This window comes from Elephantulus edwardii, unplaced genomic scaffold (genome assembly GCF_000299155.1).
Source record: "Elephantulus edwardii isolate Elephantulus edwardi_28Jun2011 unplaced genomic scaffold, EleEdw1.0 scaffold00010, whole genome shotgun sequence".
NCBI lineage: Eukaryota > Metazoa > Chordata > Mammalia > Macroscelidea > Macroscelididae > Elephantulus > Elephantulus edwardii.
In genome coordinates, this window is record NW_006399760.1 from 19,847,594 (window position 1) to 19,873,292 (window position 25,699).

Genomic DNA, 25,699 nt, shown 5'->3' on the forward strand with positions numbered 1-25,699 from the left:
AATATATATATAAAAGAATATCAGAAAAAAAAATATAGAAGAAACACATTTCATTGACTTCATTGGATGTAGTTACTTGTATTCCTGAGGTTTTAACAATTTTTATTGACAGTAGCTTTCCAAATGGAAGATAGTTCAAGTTTATAATGTAAAAACCAGTTCTGTTACAAATAAGGCATAGCTGTATTCAGTTTCAATGACTACAATTTAGCAACAACCTACTTTTATCTAAAACTAAACAATGATCTGTCTTAATGCAGGAATTAATCAAGAATTTTTTTAATACAGAAAAGCTTGTGAAAGCAAGAACCTGTATAAGGTAGAAAGCCTGTCAGAAAAGGAAAACTAACAAAGATGGAAAATTTGGTGAGATGCAGAAAAACAGGCTGACTAATCAAGTTCTGACTTCCACAGGTTTCCTGTATGTACATTCCTCTCTTGTCAATATGGTTAGGTTCCAAATATCAGATTATTATGGGAAAACCAGCATTATGTGAAAAACGGAAGATATTTTTCATGTCCACTTAATCTATACTTAGAAAACACGATTAAGATTTACTGATCTTATCCCTACAAAAGTCCTGTTATGGGCTGGATTATTCCTCTTCGGGGCGGCTTGAAGGACAAAGCTGGGCTGTGTGACTGAAGGTTGACATTTAACCTTTTCACCTTCAGCTGTGGGGTCAGAGCTGCCTCCAGGTCTCCACTTCCTCCCGTGCACTCAGGATCTGGAGCTTGTTTTGCCTCCTTACCTATGAGTCGCTCAGGCTCAGAGCTTCCTGTGAGCCTTGAGGCACCTGCCTCCCTGGCTTCAGGACTAGTGTGGCTCACTGCGAGATGAGATTAAATTCATGCGCTTCTTTCCAAAGTCCTCTCCGATGATTCTTTCCTCCCTTCCCACCACACAATTTTGAGATGTAAAGTCTCAGGTCACACAGGAGTTAGGAAAAGGTTGCCTGTAAATCCACCCAGTGGCCATGAAGGCAGCTGGCCCCGGCAGCAGGAGGATGCTACACACCTGCCTTATTCATCTCTCCTCCATCAACAGAAGGAAGGAAAAGTGAGGGACAGCATGACCCAGCTCTGTGGAAGCCCTCCTCGACGAAGGGGATGCACTGCAGCTACCACCAACAAGCCTGTCAACTCCTTCATGCGTAAAATACCTGAAGAGATTGTTCTTGTTACTGTTATAAATATGCAATGCCTGTAATGAAAAGGAGTAGGTATATGTTTAGAGAAGTCTGATAGCCTAGTGGTAAGGAACTGTGCTGCCAACTCAAAGGCATGTAGTCCAAATCTACCAGCAGTTCTGTAGGAGAAAGACAGTTTTCTCCCATGTGTTTTACAGCCTCTGAAAACTTACTAGAGGGTCAACCATGTCTGACTTGACAGCACATAACAATGACAAAGTTATGTTTAAGGATGAGATTTGTAAGCGTTCACAAAGAAGACAGAGTTTTACTCTTTTTTTCACATATATTATCATTCTAGTGTATGTAACTGGTACCAGAGCACTTAACAGATAATAAATAAGAAAACACAAAATCTATACTAAATCTAAAATTCTCTGTTTATTATAAAAGACAAACACTTAAAATACTAATACTGCAGTTTCTTAGGAAGTTTTAAAAACTACATTGAGTTTCAATGAAAAACACGTATCATCTCAACTGAATGTGTGATTTATTTATGGAGAAAAAGAATGAAAACAGGTTTATCCAACAAGGGAAGAAATAAGAACTCATTCATATCCTGGTTACATGTTAATCACCACAGTCTATACATTGTGGCTATGTTCAACATGTGCTCAATGATAATATGAACATCAAAGAATTGCAATTTAAAAATCACAAATCGTTTGCCAATGTTGTAAATTTAATAATCCTGACATAAGTACCTCAAAATATGTAGGTTTTTAAAACCGCAGTTTTTGCTAGTGTTTACAGATCAAATTTATGTACCAACAGTACAGTAAAATACATTGTCAAGACTGCTAGTTGCCACTTAATTTCTTCATAATATGGCTCTCTGGTGTTGCATCAGTGAAAATGCTACCTACAAATGCATGAGTACCCCAGATGCTATGACGAATCACTTTACAGCAGCCAAGATCATCAACAGAGAATCCTAAATGACGATAGCGTTCATCAGTTTCAAAAAGTGTGTTGTTGGTATATGGTCCAAAAAACTAGAAGAAATGAAAAACATACTGTCATTAACTGAAAAGATGCTATGTTGTTTTTTATTTAACATTCTATATAATTAAAAGGTCAAATAACTACAACAAAGAAAGTTCACATGTAAACTTTACCACCTTATCATCCTTATTATCTAGAAATAGCATTCTGTTAATAGGAATTATTAGAGAATATTACCTAAAAACATGTCCTTAACATTACACAACCTTAATGGATAGAATGAGCGATTTTCAAGATGAGGATACTAAAGAGCACGTTTTCTCTCAAAGTCTGTCCTAGATCTTTTGGACTTTGAGAAGAAGCAGTATATATATTAAAATTGTAAGATTACCATTTAAGATTTAAAAAGCGAAAATAACTTGTTATTCTTGGTAAATGAAAGGTATAGTCAATCTAAAATGAGCCAGAACAAGGATCTAGTTTTTCTTTAAAGCAAAACTTTACAAATATCAATTAAAAAAACCTCAAAGCATTTCTCCTTTCTAAACACTTAGCATCTATATTCCTTTCAGTTAATAAAAAAAAAAAAAATTAACTGGCTTTTAATTTTCAGCAAAGAGGAAGTTCATCACCTCAGTGCAAATTAAATAATATCCATTAGTGAGTGCAGATATGAATATTTTTAATTAAAAAAGGTTAAGATAAGGAAGCAAACTGAGAGAGAGAGGTCCTTCAAAGCCGTCAATGTAACAGGTTCAGAGTAGTACTTCTCTGGCAAAACTGTAAGGTTTTAAAATACTTGTGGATGATCTACTTTTACCAAGATTAGGAAAATCCTCAAGCCACTCCTGCTTAAAGTACTATAATCTATCTTTAAAAAGAAATTTAATTACTTACTGCCAAACCAGATGATGGGTCAATAAAGTCCGCCCAGTAGCCTTCAGCTCGAAGAGCATAGCAAATTTCCTTAGCACCATTAATGAACTGAATTATTAAAAAAAAATAGAACATTTTAACAAGTTCAATATACAATTACTGTATATATTTTATTTTTTAATAACCTTTTCATTATCTTTGTTGCACAATACAGAACTCAATAGAACGAATAAAAAACTAAGCCCAAGATTGTTTTCACCATTCCCAAAGATTAATGGTTCATATAATACTTTAATTTCTTTCAAAAAGTCTGATTTCCTTATTTTTTTGTCTCTATTTCCAATTCTTTTTTTTTTTGCCTTGAAAATTTATTTTTTTATTTTTTCTATAATTATATTTTATTAATTTTCATAAACATTCTGTGCTATTTATTGTATGAATTTATATAAAATTATAAACTACAGCTGTTATGTATCATCATGGAGATAATTAGCAATAAACCAAGAAAAGGAAAATATTCAGTAATGAAAATGTATAAGCCAGTCTTCATTAGCTGAATGAAAGCTGTTTAAAAACATACACTTTTATGTCCTTCAACAATACTTGCATGCCTCATAATGTACTAACTGAGACCATGGTGCTTCGAACAACAAGTGTGGAAGGAATGCATAGGCTTCCTTCCACACCCCTTGGTATCTTTTGTGTAACATAAATTCACTACATACCATGTGCACGTACTGCTTATTCAAAACTTTGGTCTCACTATCCTAACATTCCTGTGGAGTTTTTCTTTGCTGTTGTGAGCTGCCACTGAGTTGACTCTGAGTTATGGTGATATCATCTAGGTGGAGGAGAACTGCTCCATAAGGTTGTCAAGGTATTCTGAAGTGTCTATGGGTTGGTTCAAACAAGCAGTTTTTGGTTAACAGTCCGGTGCTTAACTGCTTGCATCGCCGAGGGACTCTTATTAACACTGTCAAACATTTAAATAAGGAAAAGATACATATATTAAGACCACACTACACTGACCACATTACACTACTAAAAATAGGAAGCTCTAAGGGCCTAATGGTAAGTAGCTGCATTGCTAATCTGAAACTATGCTGTTAAGAATCCACTAGTTGTACCAAGGGAGAAAGATGGCCAGTTGCCTCCCTTGTGCAATTTAAAACTTCTGGAAATTTGCTGAAAGGTCAGTTATGAGTTGGCTCTGACTTCATGGCATCATCATCACCATTAAAAAAGGGTAGACAGTAAACGCTTAAAAACAAATTTAGATTTACTTCCAGTCATACCATTCTGGTGCAAACTAGAGAATGTATAGACGCAGCAACTGTTTTCTCTACTCCCTGACAGAATGGAAGCAAATGAGGTGATCCCCTTGCTTGTTAGTTTTCTGTTTGGGGTCATTTTCCTGCAGTAAGGCAAAGAAATGGAATCCAAAGAACAGCGTGGCTAATGTGAGGAGGTGGAAAGTAGAGTTCCTATGTGGTGACTATCTGGGATTTATAGACCAAGGCACAAGATGAAGAAGTGCACAAAAAGGCTCCTGAGAAGTCTGCAGACCAAGTACCTGGTTCAATAGCCGGGGCTAGGCCATACATGCACATTATGATTCCTTAAAACTTGGAGGGGGGAATATGCAACAATGGGTGCATGTTTTTTTTTTTTTTAATAAAAAACAACAACAAACTGTAACAATGAACGAATGAAAAATCCAGCATTTCTATAAACTTTCTTTAAAATCACAATTAAAAAATACAAAAGACTTAACAGAAATTGCCCACTGAGATTAAGAGTTGAATGATACTAGGGATTGTGCAATTCTAGGAAACAGTGGATATACCGTCCAGGCAAAGGAACAGACATCACTAAGGCTCTCTGTCATTCAGCTGAGATTCCTGAAAGATTAAATCTTAGGAATACAGACTGTGTCTGAAGTCAGTGGCCAATAAACTAAAGTCTGAGAATCAAATCTAACCTCCTTTTCTGTAATTAAGTTTTAGTGAGGGGGGAAAGTCCTGACTATTTTCTTACATACTGTTTTGACTATGGTTCCTCTAATAATAGGACAACAGCTGAGTAGTTGTGATGTTGCCATTACGTGCTGTAGAGTCAGACCAACTCAGATCTGACCCTCCAGTGGGTTTTCAGAGACTGTAAATTGCATGGGAGGAGAACACACATCTTTCTCCTATAGAACAGCTGGTGGATTTGAATAGTGTGCTTCTGAGTTGGCAGCAAAGCTCCTTACCACTAGGCCACCAAAACTAAGTACAGCTATTACCTAGAAAGACTGAAATGCTCAGTAACTAGTTCTTTTTTTTTAAAGGGTGCTATTTTATCCTGTTATCATATAAACTAATGATAAACTCTAAAATTACATTATATTCAATCTATTTTCCCACACTTTATATCCTGTATCACTGTATTTCATGAATTCACATAAATCTTAAAAAGACACTAGAATATATTTCAATTTAATGAACAGCCCCTGCCATGTAAAAAAAATTCTACAAGGAAATGAGATCAGTACAATCAAATATCTACAAATATTAACTAAAGGAATTCTAAATGACAAAAAAAAATTAATTTTGAGTATTTTCATGTAAGATTTTTGTTCATCAATAGCAAACACTGACATCTGCTGGAAAAAAAAAAGATCTAAATCATTAAACGAAAAATACCTACTTGGACAGTAAGGGTTATGTCCAAAGTAACTAATAACATGGCTGAAATATAGCATCCCAAATCCAAAACCAAACCCTCTACAGTTCAGTCAATTAAGATTCATAGAAAAAAAAATAAATAAATTACATGATGAAACTTGTGGCCATTTCAAGGCAACAGAAAAACCGAGTTATACTATCCTGGAGCCAGTAACAGAGTAGGCTCAGAATCTTTAACTGACAAAAATTAAGACCACTAGTGCAATGCACTAGAGGAGCTTTGGTGGACGAGTCTACAGCAAGTTGTGCTGCTTAACAATAAAGCCTATGTGCCTCTGGTGGTTCATGTGGCTCTTCAGGACTAAAAATGAGCAATCTTGTCTCATTACAATTTAGAACTCCAGAAACCTGTCAACAGTGAATTTGAGTTTTAATACAATGCACATGTGAGAATCGTCCTGAAAATAAACGTGTTATGTACTAAGCATGATCTGATTATGTAAATAAATGATTATTGTTAGGTATCGCCTACACTTCCTTAAAAGCAGAGAAAATGTTTACTGCTTCTTCACAACTTCCTTCTTAATTAAATCACAACTTTTTCATTTTTTCTCATTGTTGTCGAGTCAGAAGTCACTCACAGTTGACCATTCCGTGCATTCTGAGAGGCTGTCAATCTCCCATTTTTCTCCTGTGGAGCTGCTGTTGGATTCAAAGTGCCAGATGGGCGCCACCTTTTGGGTAGCAGCACAACTCCTTAAAGACTAGACCACCAGAGCCCCCTACTTGCTAATTTGGTGGCTGAGCACTATATGCAATTTGTTAGCAAAGCTTTATATGGAACCCTTAAGTATGAAAGCACTTTCATAAAATATTCTGCTGAGTATTTAATTTCTTTCTATCTACCTACCTACCTACCAGGAGCTCTCCAGGTGGCAAAGTCTAGCATGTTGTTCTGCTAACCAAAATGCCAAAGTGTCTCAGGTGGTTCAAAATCACCAGTGTCTCCTTAGAAGAAAGACAGGTAGTCTCCTCCTGCTAAGATTCACAGTTTTGGGAACTCCATGTAAGGGCACGGAGTCAGAAGGCCTCAACGGTAGTGAGTGATCTATGTTGTTGCCAGGTGCCATTCAGTCAAGTACATAGTGACCTTATGAACAACAGATCAGAACTCTGTCCTATCGTGTGCCATCTTCACAATCTGACATACTCAAGCCCATTGCTGTAATCACTGTGTCAATCTGCTTGGTCAAGGGTCTTCCTTGGAAACTTTGACCATCCTTCCACCTTCCCAAGTATGATAACCCTCTCCAATAAATAACTGCTCTTAGCAAGATGTCCAAAGTATGTGAGACGAAGCCTCATTAACTTTGCCTCCAAAGAGCAGCACTCTGGCTGCATTTTCTGTTTTTGTTTTTTTTTTTCGGCAATCCAATATATTTAGTACTGTTCTCCAACCACAGTTCTAAGGCATCAATGTTTCTTCTGTCATCCTAACCCACCATCTAGCTCTCAGCAGCATAGCAACTGACTAAAAAGACTATGGTCCTTAGATTAACATCAATGCTCCTCAATAATCTGGACAAGTCCCTGACTACAGACTTTTCCAATACATTTATTCTGACTACTAGTACCAAGTACAACAGAACATGTTTACTATAGAATGATATATATATATGTTGTTGTTGTTGTTAAGTGCCATTGAGTCGCTTGCGACTCATAGTGACCCTATGTACAACAGCCCTAAACTCTGCTCTGTCCTGTGCCAATCGCACTGTGTCTGACACTCCCATCCCGATTACCCCAGTCATTGAATCGATCCACCTCATAGAGGGCCTTCCCCTCCTGTGCTGTCCCTCCACCCTCCCATGCATGATGTCCTTCTCCAAGGGCCAGTCTCTCCTTACAACATGTCCAAAGTATGTAAGACGGAGCCTCAGAACCCTTGCCTCCAACGAGCTACCTGGTTTAACCCTTTCCAAAATGAATCTGTTTGTTTTCCTAGCAGTCCATAGTACTCTCAATACTCTTTTCCAGCACCACAGCTCAAAGGCATCAATTCTCCTTCTATCCTCCTTGGTCACTGTCCAACTGTCTATGATGGATAACAAGTGATAGCAAAGACCATGGCCTGTATCACACGCACCTTAGTCACTAGAGAGACAACATTGCTCTTCAGTACTTTGGAGAGGTTCCTAATAGCAGGCTTTCCCATCGAAATATGTCTTTTAATTTCCTGGCTACTGGTGCCAAGAGTGTTGTCTGTAGAGCCAAACAAACTAAAGCTGTGAACAATCTCAATCTCTTCACCATCCATCCTGATGCTGCCAATTGGTCCAGTGGTGAGAATCTTTGTCTTCTTGATACTGAACCTGAACCCATATTGGAGGTTGCAGTCCTTGACCCTCTGCACAAGTGCATGAGGTCCTCCTCAGTTTCAGCAAGTAGGGTTGTGTCATCTGCATAACACAGACTGCTGATAGATCTTCCACCAATCTTGACCCCACATTTCTCCTCACAGAGTCCAGCCTCCCGGATAATCTGTTCTGCATATAGGTTGAAAAGGTATGGAGATAGGACATATCCCTGGCGTACGCCCATCCCAATTTTGAACAATGTAGTGTTTCCTTGCTCTGTTCTGACGACTGCCTCTTGGTTCAAGTATAGGGTTCTCATCAGCACGATCAAGTGTTCTGGGATTCCCATTCTTCTCAGAGTCAGCCACAGTTAGTTATGATCCACACAGTCAAATGCCTTTGCATAATCAATGAAACACAGATAGACATTCTTCTGGTATTCCCGCCTTCAGCCAAGATCCATCTAACATCAGCTACACTGTCCCTAGTACCACGACCCCTTCTAAACCCAGCCTGGACTTCTGGCAGTTCTCTGCTGATGTGCTGTTCCAGTCGTTTTTGGATAATCTTCAGTAGAATCTTGCTTGCATGTGAAATCAATAAAAAATGTTGTCTGCCGTTGAATGAAGTGTGCCTCTATAGACAAAAGACCTACTAGCTTTCCATAATTGTCGTTATTTTTCCAAGTTCACAGTTTCCAGAGGCATGTGGTTTAGGATGTGGACACCCACACTCCTAGAAATACAAATACTGTATATAACTATATACACATAGTTATTTTAAAAAGACTATGGTGCACCTAATTCAAGTTCTGGTAGTATCAATTTCTTCATATGCATGAAAATGTTAGACAATAAATAAAGAAGACAAGAACTGATGGCATTGAAGAATAGTAAATGGTGGACATGGACTGCTAGAAGAATAAACAAATTTATCTTGGAAGATGTACAGCCAGAGTGCTCCTTAGAAGCATGGATGGTTTTTTCTTGGGCATGTTGCTGAGAGAGGTCAGTCCATGGAAAAGTACATTCTGCTTGGAAAAACAGGTCACTTAGAAAGGTGTCCTTCAATGAGATGGACTGATACAATGATTCCAACAAAGGGCTTAGCAGACACTGTGACGCTGGTACAGGTAAGGTTTCCTTCCACTGTACGAAGTGTCACAACAATTAAGAAAAGCCCCCCACGAAAAGTGTGATTAAGAGAACCTTAGCTACTGCTCCACATCATCCTTAACTAGTGATGAACAATCTATCCTGAAGACAAAAACTTCCCCAATTTACAGTATTAACTCCAAATAAAATGTAAAAACCATGCAGTTTTTAAAAGAGATTTCATGATTTAAATGTTGTGCCATCAAGTCAACTTGAGCTGTAGTTCACTTGACATCACCCTAATGACATGTAAACCATGAAATCCTTTGTTTTTGGCCATGCCTTCTTAACCACCCTGTTAGCAATAGACTGGGACTCTGCCTGACCCTGCACCCACCTCGTGACCTCTGACATACTAGAGCCATCTGTTACTTTGTCAATCACTCTTGCAAAACCTCTACCCAGCATATCTTTCTCCAAGGACTGGCTTCTCCTGAGAACATGTCCACAGTATGTTAGATGAAGTTTCATCATCCTTGTTTCTAACGAGTACCCCACTTGCATTTTCTCTGAGACAAATTTATTTGTTCTTTTGCTAGTCCACAGTGTATATTCAGTACTTTTCACCAACACTACTGTTCAAAGGTATCAACACTTCTGTGGTCTTCATTATTCAATGTCCCACCTTCAGATGGCTATTTAAGCAATTGAAAATACTGTAGCAATTGAAGAAAACTAAAAATATTCCCTTTAGCAGGGAATTAAAAATAACTGGAAATATCAGCAATTAAATGATTACCTTTTCTAAAAGCATTTCTCTCTCATTTTCTACTTCCTCACTCCACATAGTCATATCATTGTTAGTTTTCTGTGTTACAGTCAAAACCATTAATTTGTTGGTTGTTACTTCTGGAAACAGTGATTCAAAATCTAAACCGAAAACAGAATAAAAATATCAAGGAGAAATTAATTTGGTTAAAAAAACAAAACCAAAGAAAACCAAATGCATTAAAGGACTTGATACTCTACAGAAAGTAGTATGGTGCCTCCTCAGAGAGCTGAGAATAGAAATACCGTATGATCTAGTAATCTCACTACTACAAGTACATCCTAAAATGACAAGAGATCTGGGCTATAAAGAGAAACAGACAAACTCAGTCTATGGTAGCATTATTATAATAATAAAGAAAGAGAAACAACTAAAAAGTGTACATCAATGTATAAATGGCTAAAGAAAATATGGTAAATTAATACCATGGCATATTATACATTAAAAAATGATACAGAATTTGTAAAACACTGCACAACATGTATGAATCATGAGTCAGCCACAAAAGGACTAGTTTAAGAACATTCTAAAAAGCTAAGGAAAAGTTTACACAAAGAATCATTGTAAGGATAGAAAGGGAGCAACGGAGGAGTAAAAGTTACTTAAACAGGTAAGCTTGGTGAAGGGATAGGCCATATACAGTAAGACATTGTGATTAACCAACTGTAATTAATTAATTAATTTAGAAAATTAATTAATTTAGAAAACAAAATATGTACGAATAATGAAAAATCAGTATGATTTGTAAACTTTCAAATAAAAATAATTACTAAAAACACACTCAAACTCATTACAGCAATCCTCCACAGTATCTGAGGTTGTAAATCATAACGGAAGCAGAATGCACATCTTTCTTCTGAAAATACATTGCTGTGATACTAAATTGCCAAATAGTGCATGAGAACTATACAAAAGCCTAAGTTTATTAGTGTTTTAGTTGCCAGAGGTAGAAGGGCAGTTATTAAAGGATGTTAATGGTGATGGTAATATTATGGTGATTAAAGGTATGGTTGCAGAGCCAATTACTGTAATTGCTAGTACATCTGTAAATAAAGATGAACTGGCAAGAGCTATGTAGGGGGAAAAAGGCTGTTTATGTACAACCAAACAACTCATGAGAGTTAGTTCTTGGAAGTTTAAGGTTATGGTTTCATGACATATCCCAGTTAACTGACCTAATAGTGTGTCTAGTGCCTGACTTATCTCCAGGTTATATAGTACCTGGGATCTTAAAAGCTTGCAAGCCGCCATTCAAGGCTCAACTGTTCTTTATTCCCCTAGAGCAAGAGGAGGGAAGTCAGGCATAGGAGGAAACAGAATGTGTGGCTAACTACTGCCAGGAACAACTGCCTTTACTGCACTGAGACCATAACCAATAACCAGCCAGTGCCAGCTACTGTTACCAAATATTTAGACCACAGATTCAATAGAGGCATATTTGAAACAAGGGAAGAAAATGTAGAACAAAATGTCAAAATTTTCATGGATTCCATACTTTGGAGCTATGGAAATCAGATAAATCCCTGAAACTACTGACCTATAAGAAAAGTTTTTAAATGTTAAAACAACAAGCGTCAGCCATGAGTCAGTGCAGACTCAATGGGAATGAGAGAGAAATGTCTGCCTTTAGTATTATATTTCTTTAAGAACTACTGATACCTGGAATTAGCAAATCAAAAGACTAGTAGGAACCCTACAAGATAGCGAGTTTATGTTAATGAGAGAAACAACTTGGGAAAAGAGGGTGAGGATGGTTGCTCAATTCAAAGAAACGGAATCATCACTAAATTTTCCACATGTTCCTGTTATGTGCCCTCCTGCTGGAACTGACTCAGAGCTGAACTTTTAGCAGGTATTCAGAATGTTGAATTAATGTGTGTTTTGCTGTGTACAAAAACTGTAGAGTGCATGAAAATGCTTAGAGTCCATTACACAACACTTACCTCTTCTCAACAATTCTGGACATGTTTGGATGGCACACTCTACTTTAGCACTTTCAAAGTAAGTTTCTGCACTATTAACTTCTTGTTCAAGAGGTGTATCATTACCCTAGGGGAATAAAAAAGAAAACAAATGAATCCTAGATTCCCCCAAAAGTAATGTCTTATGTTTTTGGAGTTATTTTACATAAGTTTTTGTTTTGTTTTATTCCCTTAATTTTAATATAAATGGGGTTGGGATGAATGGAAAACTTGAAAGAGTGCTGTTAGATTCTAAAACTATTTTTTAATTAATATTCAATTTAACACTTCAAAAAAATATTTATTAAAATGTTAAGAATTTATTCATATATTGATATTCTACAACTTCATAAAAATAAGATAGCTAAGAAAAGAAATACGTCATGTTGTTTTATAATGCTACTGTCTGCTATTTTAAGATACTATATCTTCTTTTTAACTCTATAATCTGTAAAATAGGAGTAATAGTAACTTATAAAACAACATGAAATATAATCTCTCCTTACAAAAAGTGGTTCCTCTTTTATTCGTTGGAAATTTATTGGAAGTCTACTACATACACATACCAGGCTGTGCCAAGAAATTTGCAGGGCAACCACCTGGCCAAATGACTAGACAAGATTGATATTTATTCTCCTTCCAAAAAAGGATGATCCAACAGAATGTAAAATTCTAGACCAATATCACTAATACCACAGGCAAGCAAAATCCTGCTGAAAATAATTCAAAAGTGACTGGAACAGTACATCGACAGAGAACTACCAGATATACAAGTTAAGTTCAGAAGAGGCCGTGGAACTAGGGAGATCAATGCAAATGTCAGATGGGTCTTGGCCAATAGCAGAGTACCAGAGTAATGTATATGTGCTTCACTGACTATGCAAAGGTATTTGACTGTGTGGATCACAAATCTGGCTAACCTTGAGAAGAATGGGAATCCCAGAACTGATAGTGCTCATGTGAAATCTATACTTGGACCAGGAGACAGAACAAGGAAACACTACATGGTTCAAAATCAGGAAAGGAGTGCATCAGAGATGTACTCTGTCTCCACATCTTTCAATCTGTATGCAGAACAAATCATTAGGGAGGCTAGACTTCATGAGGAGGAATGTGGCATCTTGATTGGAGGAAGACTCATCAACAACCTTCATTCGGCAGATGACACCTTGGTTGCTGAAATAGAGGAGGGCTTGAAGTATCTGCTGCAGAAGGTGAAGGACTGCAGTTTGCAATATGGAATTAAGTTCACCATCAAGAAAACAAAGATTCACCCCACTGGGTCAACTGGCAGCATCATGATAAGATAGAAAGAGACTGAGATTGTTAATTTCAACTTGCAAAATAACATTCTTGGCTCCATTGGTTAGGAAATCAAATGATGAATTGCATTAGGAAAATCTGCTGCAAGGGACCTCTTCAAAATGCTGCAAGGGATGTCAGTCTCGAGACTAAGATGCACCTGATCCAGGCCATGGTCTTCACAATTACTTGCTATGCATCAGAAAGCTGGACAATGACCAAGTATGACAGAAAGTGATGCCTTTGAGTTGTGGTGCCGAAATCAGCATACCATCGACTGTCAAAAGAACTAACAGGTCTGTCCTGGAGAGGGTAAAACCAAGTTGCTTCTGGGAGGCAAGGATTTTGAAGCTCTGTCTCACATAGTCTGAGCATGCAGAAAGGAGGGAACAATCTCTGGGGAAGAATATCATGCATGGCAGGGTGGAGGGACAGCACTGGAGAGGAAGACCTGGATGAGATGGACTGACACAGTAACTGGGTAATAAGGTGTGCCAGAGACGGTGAGATTGGCTCAGGATAGAGCAGGGTTCAGAGCTATTGTGCACAGGGTCACTATGAGTTGTAGTTGACTCAATGGCACGTAACAACCACCACCACTACAAACATCAGGCACTATGTCAGAAGCATGTACTACAATGGTTAAAAAAACAGTAAAAATCAATCTTTAACCTTAGAAATCTCATATCTAGAAGAAGAAAAATAAGCACAAATACATAAATGCAATTTAATATGAAAAGTGCTATAAATAAAGCTCATCTTACAGGTGTACAAATGGGGAAGAAATTTGTTTTGTCATGAGGAATCAGGAAAAGGCTGAAATGTATCTGAAATTGATCTTGATTAATGCATGTTTTAGGTAAGGAAAATGGGTAAAAAAAATGAGAAATGGAGCTTAGGAATCCAGGAGGAAAAACATTTCTGTAAAAAATTATCACTACAAGGCACGAGGTAATAAAAGAATGGTGCATTTGAAAAAGTGAAGAATATGTGTGGTTGCTGAATAATGGGAATGAAGATAAAACAGGAAAGAAAAGAGATCAAAGTTATGAAAGGTTTTAACTTTCAGACTCATTATTGGTGTAAATTCTCAACTCTTGTCCTGTTAAGTGGCTGATAGGTTTCAACTAACAATCTTTGGATTAGAATACCCTCACATAATCTACTATGCCACTTCAGCATTCACTCACTCACTGATGTCATACTGGTTTTTGGTCAGGTTTTCAAGGCTGTAAATCTTAAAAGCTTGACTTCAGAATTGTGGTTTGATAATTTTTTAGTTGGAACTGACTCATAGCTCAGCCTCCAGTGGGTTTTCAGAAGCAGTAAACAGCATAGGAGGACACTGCTCATCCATCTTTCTCCCACAAAGATGCTAGGGAGTCAAAGCACGTGCCTTTGGGTTGGCAGCACAATTCCTTACCACTAAGCCGCCAGAAAGTTTAGATTTAGACAGGTAAAATTTGAAAGTATGCGAGATAGCTATTGTGAAGATATGCAGCAGGCAGAAGAAATACAGAACCACGGCTAAGAAATGTCAGAGAAAGAAATATGAGTTTGAGTCATAATACAAACACCATTTGTGGAGGCAATGAAGGGATTAATTGACCAGGGAGTAATTCACATATGCAGGAGGATGGAAACCTATTGGAAATAATAATTTACTTCATAGGCAGAAGAGGAACAAGAAGTCAAGAGGACATAACTCAAGCTAAGAAAGAGGTGGTCAACTGTGTCCCAATAACTGGCCATTTCATATAAGACAAAATGAGAATTCCTCCTAATAATGCATATTTAATTAAAAACATAGCTTGAAATCACATGGAAATATGAAAAATGAGAAGCATTAGGAACCTGACAATAGAAGTGGATTGCATATAACTTTCCATATGAATGAAAGTAATGTTAAAAACTCAAAACAAAACAATAAATAATTTATACCTTCCTGAAATATTAAGCAGTCTTTCAGCATTCTGGAAATCTCTTTCATTTTCTCATGCTTGAAAATGATGAAAGGATTATAAAATTCATTAGAATTTTATCCAGACACAAATTGTAATGATCGGTTTTTTTTATAAAAATAAAAATTAGGGATCCTAAATCTATAGCAAAATAGAACTACATTATATAAGTATGAAATAATGCATTAATTACGTATGTACTTACTAGGAATATTTATAAAGCAAGAATGACTAAAGATTATAACAAAGTAAAAAATAATTATACCAAAAATATTCAGGATAATGCCAATGTTTAGAAGCTGAATTATGGTAGTTTGTATATATTGGAAATAAGGGGGTCTTTTCACTTTTTAAATGCAAGTATTATATTGTTAAGGGAGCTCTGGTGGATTAGTGCTAAGAGTTTGCATTGCCAACACAAAGGTTTGAATCCACGAGCCGTACTGTGGAGAAAGGTCTACCTCTTCCCTTGTGATTTACTGCCTTTGACAACCCACTGGAGACTCAGCTGTAAGTTAGTTCCACCATAACAACAGCAGCACTACAATATTTGTATTAATCAGAAAGTGATACCACCTTAACAATTAGAAAAATACAACAAATGATATAAACAGGTTTACCTGAAATTCATTAACATACTGTGCCATCACAAACTCATGTCTTTCACTTGATAAAGGTTCTGCCAGGACATCAGGCAATGTTTTATAAGCCTGGCTTTTCCTCTGTGAAGATGTCCCATTAAGGTGGCAATCAAAGCCCATGTTCCCAGGAAGTTGGAACCTCTGATCCTGTGGTCCAAATGGTCCCATAGTTTCATCAGGCCAGATTGTTCGAGAGCCTGACAATAAAATGAATTAGTCATTTTCTCCTTAATAATCAAGGACATTGATTGGTAGACTGCAAGAATGGTCTTTATACAATTACCTATTTTTTTACTTGATTGAGGAAGATTTTTTTTTAGAGAAACAAGGAGAAAAATTGCTTTCTTGTGTGACTAAAACATTAGTCTAATGTCATTTTTAAAGTCCTAATCAAAGCAACTGTGTCAGCTGACAATCAAATCAAACAGAGCCAACATGCTCATCTGGAAAACAAAACTGCCAGACTAGATAAGACACAATAAATACATGATGATGTGACCAAATGATGCAAACGTCACTAAAATGGAAAACATGAAGCATGTTTATTTTTAAAAAAGAATTTCCATTTCTAAACTATCTGTACAATAGACACTTCTCACTGCCTTTGGGTTAGCAGTGTAACTCTCAATGGATAACGCCACCAGACCCGAGGCAAAATCCTCCATAACCACACATTATACATATAATTTTTGGTGCAAAGATACACAGCAAAATCAGCTCCAATTATAACAACTTTTAGACATAATGATCTGTGATGCTGGTTATAATCCTCACATTGTGTCAATATGCTTGTTATTTATGTTTCACTCTCATTGATCTACAACTTCCTGGCCTTAACACCTGTATCTGTTTTAAAGGAACTGTTGGTTTTATACAGATGTTGTCGTTGTTGTTATGCGCCATCAAGTCATATGTGACTCATAGTGACCCTATGTACAAGAGCCCTAAACACCATTCTATCCTGTGCCAACCTTGCTGTCTGAAACACATTCATTCCCACCACTCCACTCACAGAATCGATCCATCTTATTGAGGGTCTTCCTCTCCTGCGCCATCCCTCCACTCTCCCAAACATGATGTCCCTCTCCAAGGACCAGTCCCTCCTTGCAACATGCCCAAAGTATGTCAGATGAAGCTTCAGAATCCTGACTCCAAGGAGCATCCTGGGTTCACCCTCTCCAGGACAAACCTGTTTGTTCTCCTAGCAGTCCATGGTATAGTCAACACTCTTCTCCAGCACCACAACTCAAAGGCATCAATTCTCTATCATCCCTATTCACTGCCCAACTCTCCGATGCACAGCACATAATTAAGAAGACTATAGCCTGGATCAGGCGCACCTTAGTCTCCAGCCTGACATCATTGCTCTTCAGTACTCTTGAGAGGTCCCTTGCAGCTGACTTTCCCAATGCAATTTGTCTCCTGATTTCCTGGCTGCTGTTACCTAGAGTGTTGCCTGTGGAACCAAGTAAACTAAAACTGTTAACTATCTCAATCTCTTCACTATCCATACTGATGCTGCCAATTGGCCCAGTGGTGAGAATCTGTTTTCTTGATATTGAGCATCAATCCATACTGCAGACTGCAGTCGTCGACCTTCTGCAGCAAGGTGACAATCTTTACTTTTTGAGCTACACTGTCATTTAATTTAAAGGTGACTTTAACAGGTCAAATTCAGTTGGAAGCATAGCTCAGAGCAATAATCTTGAGATTTCTCTCCAAATTCAGTAGGCTCAGTAAGTTGGATTCTTTAAGAATACAACATTCTGTCTAAATTTCCTTTCTATTAGGGTCAAAGTGTTCCGCACTGGCATTTAGGTACTATTTGATCTAAAGGTAAAGGAGGCAGTGAGACATTTAATCCTATAAACAAGTTCCTTTTGATTTTTCAGGCTTCCTTCATTTTTTGTTCCAGGTGAATAAGAACAATTACTGTATTTCAGACAGTTCATAACCTTTTAAGATCCTTGACTCACTGTACTACTCTTATGAGTCCATGATCTTAAACAAACAAACAAACAAACAAACAAACAAACAAACAAAATTAATCCTTTGAGGTGATTGGTTTTGTCTCATTAGTATTAGGGAGCTCTGGTGGCTTAATGGTAAGGAACTCTGCTGCCAGTGCAAAGGAACGTGGTTTGAATCCACCAGTTGCTCCATGGGAGAAAGATGGGCAATCTCCTTCTGTGCAATTTACTGTCTCTGAAAACCCGCTAGAGGATCAGCTGTGGATTGGTTTTGACTCAACAGGTACACAACAGTATTAACAATAATTTGCATATAACAATAATAGCAATATAATTTGTAGGTTGCCTCCATTTTTGATTACTGTTGCTAGCTAGCTTATGCCATTTCATCATTTTTTACATACACCTTTTCATGTACTGACATCAATTCTATTAATAAAGATGTGCAAACTTCTCCCTTTTCCCATCCATCACCATAAACAAAAAGTGACTGCTGCAAAGGAAATGATTCCTCTCTTCCTTTATCTCGGGCCTACTTCTGGAAGCCAATAAACCATAGTCTGCATATTTACCTATTTTTATCATTTCATAAACATTGAGAATATTTCGCATCTGTCCTCCAGGTTCATTCGTGTTGCAAAATACTTTTGGAGTTCACTTTTATTTATGGCTGAGTAATGTTTCATTTTTGCAAGTACTAACTACATTTTGCTTATCCACTCATCAGTTGATGAGCATTTAGGTTGTTCCCATTTTTCCCCCCTCCCAATTGTGAGTAATTCTGTAATGAAAATAGGTGTGCACATCAATCCCTGTTATTTCTATTAAATTCCACAGGGTGAAATCATTGGATCTTAGGTAAGTTTTTCATTTTTTGAGAACGTTTTCTACAATGGCTGTATTTATAATTTTGCATTTGTACCAGTAATGTTTCAGGATTCTCATTTCCCAATATACTCAACAAGATTTGTTATTATATGCATTTATTTTTTAAAAACTTTTAAACATCCTAGTGGGAGTGAAAAGGTTTTGATTTCCATTTCTCTGAAAGCTGATGCTGACCATCTTTTCACGTATTTGCTTGCTGGGCATATGAATATTCTCTTTGATCAAATGCTTATATCCTCTGCCCCCTTTTTTTAAAAATTGGATTGTCCTTTTAGTTAAGCTGTAAAATATTTTCCTATTTATTTGCATTTATATATGTTTAGATAGTAGAATCTTACAGGTTATATTGTTTCTAACGATTTTATTCCCTTTGTAAGTGATCTTTTTACTTTTTTGATACACTTAAGTATTTAACTTTTATAAGTGGCCTAACAGGTGTGGTTCATACCCACAAGCGGCTCTGTAAGAGAAAGAGGCAATCTCCTCTCCTATGACTTATAGCCCCTGAAAACCTATTGGAGGGTCAACTGTGAGTGGTTCCCTTGAGGGCACCCAATACCACATTCAACTTTTATGAGGTCTGTTATGTTTTATGCTGTTCATAAACTTGTTCTGTTTGATAATCTATCACATAAACATGAAATAATTTTCATAGTTTTGCTTCCCAATTTTCTTCTAAGACCATTATAGTTTTTGCCTGAACATTTGCCTGAACAGTTTTTGTCCTTATATGACATTTTTGAGACAATTATAAACAAAGCAACAATAATTAACTTACAGATATCTGGTGGTGCAGTGGCTACATGAGACTCATCAGAACCTGAAGATCCTGCAGTTGAAAAGGCTCTCGGACTGACAACCCTTTTAACTAAAGAGCAAAATCCTGGGAGGTAGGAGACCAGCCTGGCTCTGTTACAGAGCACCTAAAAAACAAGTGTTACCTTGGTTAAAAAAGAAAAAAGAAGAAAAAAAAAATTCTTTTCCAGTGAAAGCCAGAATGCAAGAGTGCCATATATAAGGGAGACTAGGAATCCCCTAAGTTATCGTATTTAGGAATAACACTAAAATAGAAGCAGAGCTAAGGATTCTTTTGTCCTCAAAATAGAGAGCTTGAATCAAATCCTGTCTACATTCTAATTCTATCCCTTTTCTGTTACAAAGCCCAATTATTTCCACGCCATTTCCCCCCATCTTGGTTTTATATTAGCACACTGCTCTGTGGTGCATTTTTTATGTCTTATGTTTCTATGTATTAGAGAAAGCTCAGCCAGAGTGCTACTTAGAGGCAAGTATGATGAAGCTTCTTCTCACATACTTGGGTATGTCGTTGGGAGGAGCTATGCCTTGGAAAAAGACATCATGTTTGGAAAAGTGGAGGGTAAGCAAAGGAAATGAAGACCTACAAAGGGATGGACTGATACAGTAGCTGCTGCAATGGGGTCAAACATATTAGAGATGATAAGAATGGCACAGAATAGGATATGGTTTATGTTGTTCATATGTTATAGGATCATTATGAGTCATACTCTACTCAACAACACTTACCATGTGTTAATTTTTTAGACTCTGAAGTCAGTTGCTTGGATAATTATATAAATACCTTTGATAACACTGTACAAAATACTTGGGTCATAGTAATCTAATGTAGGAGTTTGCCAACTACCTTTACAAATATTACTGTAACATAAATCACATCCCATTCATGAATGTAGTATATATAGCTGCTCTCACTCCATAAGGCAAGGCTGAGGAGTTGCAACAGAGTATAAGACTTGGAAAGTATGCTTTTGAGTTGCAGTGTTAGTGAAGAATATGGAAGATAGCATGGACTGACAAAACAAACAAATACGTCTTGGAAGAAGTGAATCAACACATAAAGGAGTGCTTCTGAGAAGGGTTTTAGGCATGTTTTCAGGAGAGACCAGTCTCCGGAAAGGGACATCATGCTAGGAAAAACAGAAGCTCAGTGAAAGAGATGATTCCTGATTAGAAAGCCTGTGAATGATTGTAAAAATGGGCTTAAACACAGCCAAGATTGTAAGGATCATGTAGGATCAGGTTTGCTCTTTTGTACTGAGGGTCACTATACTTTAGAGTTGACTTTTTGGCATTGAGCAACAATTTATCCCTTCACAGAAAAACGTGCTGATTCTCGGTTTAGTAAAAAGACATTAAAATCTAATATTGTACAATCTGTGAAACACCAATGAACAGATTTGAAATGGCAAGAGGCTTGAGAATCTGGAAAAGTTTCATGAAGTATATATTCAATTTTGAATATTCAGAATATATTTTTGGAGAAACGAAAGTTATACAAGTGTTCAAATCTTTCATTCACAGGGTCACTATGAGCCGTCTCTGACTTGACAGCACTTAACAACACAACATTCTGTATATTCAGAAGAGTGCTGGCAGACATGAAAGAATCTAGCAAATATGCTTGAAAGCTAACTTGTGGCAAACTATAATGGGCTTTATAGTTTGTTACATTATAATTACAAGCCAGAGTTTTAATTAGTAAGCAGGAAGGACTTAGAGTAAACTGATATAATAAGGTGTATTTCTAATGAATGTAACACTAATAGGAAATAAGTCTGGTAGTAAGTAGTAAAGCAGCCTGGCTACTAACAGAAAGGTTAGTGGTTAGAATCCAACAGCCACTCTGCAAAAAGAATGATCTGGCAGTCTCTTCTTCTAACGACCTCTAGCTTTGGAAACCCAATGAGGCAATTCTACTGTCCTTTATGGTCACCATGAGTCAGCATCAACTCAGTGGCTGGTTGGATTTTATTCAAAATGTTAATGGTAGTCCTAGGGAGCTCTGTGACTTCGTGGTCTGCACTGACAACTCTAAAGGCATTTGGTTCAAATCCATCAGCTGCTCTGTGGAGAAAGATGGGTAATATCCTCCTACATAATTTGCTGTGTATGGAAACCTGCAGAAAGGTCAGCTATGATTCAGTCTTACTTGACAGTACTTAACAACAACAAATGGTAGTCCAGAGCACTCCTTACAGGTGAGGATGCTGACATTTCACCTCACATACTTTGGGCATAGAGTCATGAGGAGTAGTTGTTAGGTGCCCTAGAGCTGAGTACGACTCACAGCAACCCTATCAATAACTGACCTGAACCCTGTCCTATTAGAATCATGCTTAGAAAAGTAGGTCTGTGAAGGAAGATTCTTAATGAAATGGACTGACACAGTAACTGTAACGAGTTAAGAATGGCAAAGATTTGAAGGCAGAGGATCAGGTGGAAGTTTGTTCCGTTGTGCACAGCGAGTTGGAGCATCTAACAACAATGGCAGTGCAAACTTGAGTGGCAACAGCGAGATAATATGAGAACTAGTTATCAATATGTTGAAACAGTCCAACCAGATCTGATATTTCAAATTGGTTCTTTCCTCCTGTTTACATAATATTTTGAAATCCAATTTAAATTTACTTCATGTCTTTCTACAAGTATGATAACATCTTAACTGGTTTTCCTCTCTTCCCTTCTCTTACCTCATTTGTCACGCAGAAATAATTTTTCATACTTGTTTGTGTTCTTTCAAACTATGAGATTATTTAACTAAAATGGGTATTTCTTCACGTCTTTGTTGGTGGTGCTGCCAAGTCCTACATCATTCTCACAATTATATGTTTGTGCCTACTGCTGCAGCATGTGTCAATGAAGTTTCCTACTTCTGCTCTGAACCTCTACTTTACCAAGCACGATATCCTTCTCCAGCAATCGCTCCCTCCTTTCACACGTCCAAAGAATGTGAGAAAAAAATCTCATTTTCATTTCTAAGGATCACTCTGGCTTTACTTCTTCCTAGATAAAATTGTCCCTGCTGCTGGTAGTGCTTATAATACATAACACTCTTTGCCAATACCATCATCCAAATGCATCAATATTATTGATGTCCAGTTTTCAGAAGCACAACTGAAAATGCTAAAATAAGGAATATCTTAGTCTTTGCAACATATTATTTTAAAACATTATTTTCCTTCCTTTTGTGACTAACAAATTCCTTGCTTTTTTAAAAAGATCTGACTAAACATAACCTCCTTTGTGATATGTCACCAAAATAAGACTTGTGTATGCAAGATACTGCCCAACAGAAATTCTCTTAAAATTTGTGCCTAGCTTGCCCAAATGGGACAAAAACAATACTCAATTTTCAAACAATTAGACAAACTAAGGCTTTTAATGTTTCTATCATATAAATTCACCGTTATAGTTAAAAGGTATTTACTTCAGGATCTAAAGGTAATTTAAAATATGCTGAGCAAAGACATAATAAAAGATGATAATTCATATGAAGGCATGTAAAAGTAAATATTTATTGTTAGATAGGAAGCTGGTAAGATTTAATTGTAAAGTCCTTTGTTGTTGTATACTATCGAGACAGGATAAACTCATAGTTGACACTCCAGCAAGTTTTCAGAGGCAGTGAAAAGCACATGAGCTGACTGCCCATCTTTCCCCTGGAACAGCTAGCTAGCTACCTGGTGGATTAGTACTACTAAGTCATCAGAGCTTAGTAACATAAAAAGAAACCCAGTCTTTCAGGCATTGTTTTAGGATGTTATAATCTGGCCATCAAAGGATGAGGAAACGAAGCCAGTACCAAATACTGAAAATTGAAATTGATGGTCTAAAGAGTTCATCCATAATCATCCACAGACATGTGGCCCACAGAACACAGCAAACAACTGAAATGGATACTAACATAAAAATAAGAGGAATTCCACATAAAGTTCAGTTTTACTTTTCTTGAAAATTCATTAGATGTAACAGCAGTAGTCTCACCATCCCAAATAACATTTAGTTAGTAATAAATCACCATAGCCAAGAGAGGTAGACAAAAGAGAGGTACGTTTCACTACGCTTTGAGGCTTAATTTACGCTTCTTATTCCTTGGAAAGAACAGAGGGTCAGTGGAAGATTACCAAGGAGATGGACTGACACAGACGGAATAGAGCAATGGGCTCAAGTGGGTCAGAGAGGATGAGGATGACAAAGGATAAGCCAGGGTTCAGATCTATTATTCAGAGAGTCCCTGTGTCATATACCACCTGACAGCCCCCCCATCCCCCAATCCTTGGGACTGGGACTAGAGAGCCCTTGTGGCCTAATGGTAAGGAGTTGCGTTGTCAACCCAAAGAGATGCAGTTTGAATCCCCCAGTAGCTCTGCCAGAGAATGATGGATAACGCCCTCCCTTGTGATTTACTGCCTCTGAAAACTGGCTCGAGGGTCAACTATGAGTCTGTTAGGACTCTATGGTACCCAACAACGACAATCCTTGAAACAGGTGTTTACAAACATTCTTAGACTACTCCCCTACATAAAACTCTGAATCTGTACGTTACCTTTGTTGTTGCTGACTGCCATCGAGTCAAGTGTGACTCATAGTGACTCTATGAACAAAAGACCTAACGCCTCTCCATAACTATCGTCAATTCCAAGTTCATAGTTTCCAGAGGCATGTGATTTAGGAAGTAGATGCCACTCCTGCTTCCAAACCGGTTTTAAACTTGGGAGCTCCACCAAACACTGTCCACAATGGGAAACCATTCTGGTATTTGATACCCCAATGGTACAAGGCTCAGCATCACAGCAAACCCAGGTTACTTCATACGGCACGTTGACAAAGAGTGATGTACAAAGTGGAAGAGTGTTCCTCCAGATATAACAGCACTAGTCTCATTTAGCAGTGGTTAAGTATCGCAAAGTCGAGTATGACTGAGAGTAAGCTTTGCACAAAAGACCTGAACTCTGTTCTGTTAACTAACATCATTACTGTACAGAACTCTGTTTTATAACTGACATCATTTCTGTATATTTCTAGAGTCTAGAGAACGTGTAGAGTTTCCAGAGGCATCTAGTTTAGCAAGTGGATGCCCCTATTGCTTCCCAGCATAAATCAATCTGGAAGCTCATCCAAACACTGGGCATAATGGGTATCCATTAGCATATTTTTTATAATCAAACCTTTGTTCCTTTTATTGTATCTGTTTCAGATGTCCAGCTATCTAGAGTGTGGGTGGTGTTATTATTGCTGGTACGTGTAAGAGTCTTTACCTTCGTTTTGTAGGCTCTGGAAGGTCACTGCTCATAAATGCTAACGATGCTTACAAAATATTCGAAAATAAAAGACAAAAAGTTAAAATAGGCTTAAAAATAAGTGTTGAATACTTACTGAAATAATGTTTAAAAATAGTTCTCGATTTTTGAAAATTAAACTGGGAAATGAGCACAGGTATCGACAAAGCACAACGCACTTCAGTGACTCTTGCCCCCCTTGATACTTTGATCCATCTACGGAGAAAGGGAAAACCACTCCCTAACACTCTCCCCAAACTACGTTCCTGTGACTCTTAGGCGACTAAGGATTTACTCACATTGGCCATTTCAGGCGGAGAGGGCGGACGGTTTCCTTTTGAAAAGTTATCCTGGGAAAGGACAAAACAAAACAGGGTGGTGACAAAGCGCCAACAACAGAGGCCTGGGCTCGATCTCCGGCAGGTGGCAGTGGCCCCCCCTCACCCACGCCCTCCAGCCACCGCGGGGCCGAGTTCGGGTCCAGCCCCTTCCCGGAGGTTCCCGCTCCGGGTGCCTCCGCTTTAAGGCTGCTAAGCACCAACTTGGACCGGGTACAGCCAAGAGAGAAAGTGCTGAGGGCCAAAGCAGGAACGTTTAATGTAGGTCTCCAAGGAGTGTTTGCTCATGGCTCCAAACAAAAGTTCAAGATAAGCAAAACAGCGAAACAGCGCCTCCAAAGTGACAAAATGATCGGGGACAGCGGCCGAGGCCCAGGGAGGAGAGAGGCAATGCTGAGGCCTGTGGGTCGAAGGTGGGAGAATTTGGAAGGGCAAAGGTGGGCAAAAAAAAAAGTCCTCCATACCCGTCACCACCGCCGCCTTCCGCGGCCCCACACCCGAGCTCTTCCCGTCGCCAAAATGGCGGCGCCGTCACCCGCTGCGTTGGAGTTTACGCTGGCACCTGCCAGGCTGAAGG

The 25,699-nt window shown here is 37.9% G+C and overlaps 1 protein-coding gene across 1 annotated transcript; it reads right to left on the reverse strand.

The window, feature by feature from the left end:
* Positions 1-1,993: 1,993 nt before the first annotated feature.
* Positions 1,994-25,092, reverse strand: LOC102848181 (methylmalonic aciduria and homocystinuria type D homolog, mitochondrial-like). Its single transcript, XM_006880766.1, has 7 exons — positions 25,084-25,092; positions 19,465-19,609; positions 15,808-16,025; positions 11,907-12,012; positions 9,934-10,064; positions 3,036-3,122; positions 1,994-2,188 (listed from the first exon to the last, which is right to left on the reverse strand). Exons 1-7 carry the CDS (start codon positions 25,090-25,092, stop codon positions 1,994-1,996), a joined length of 891 nt encoding a protein of 296 aa, XP_006880828.1.
* Between the last annotated feature and the right edge of the window lie 607 nt (positions 25,093-25,699).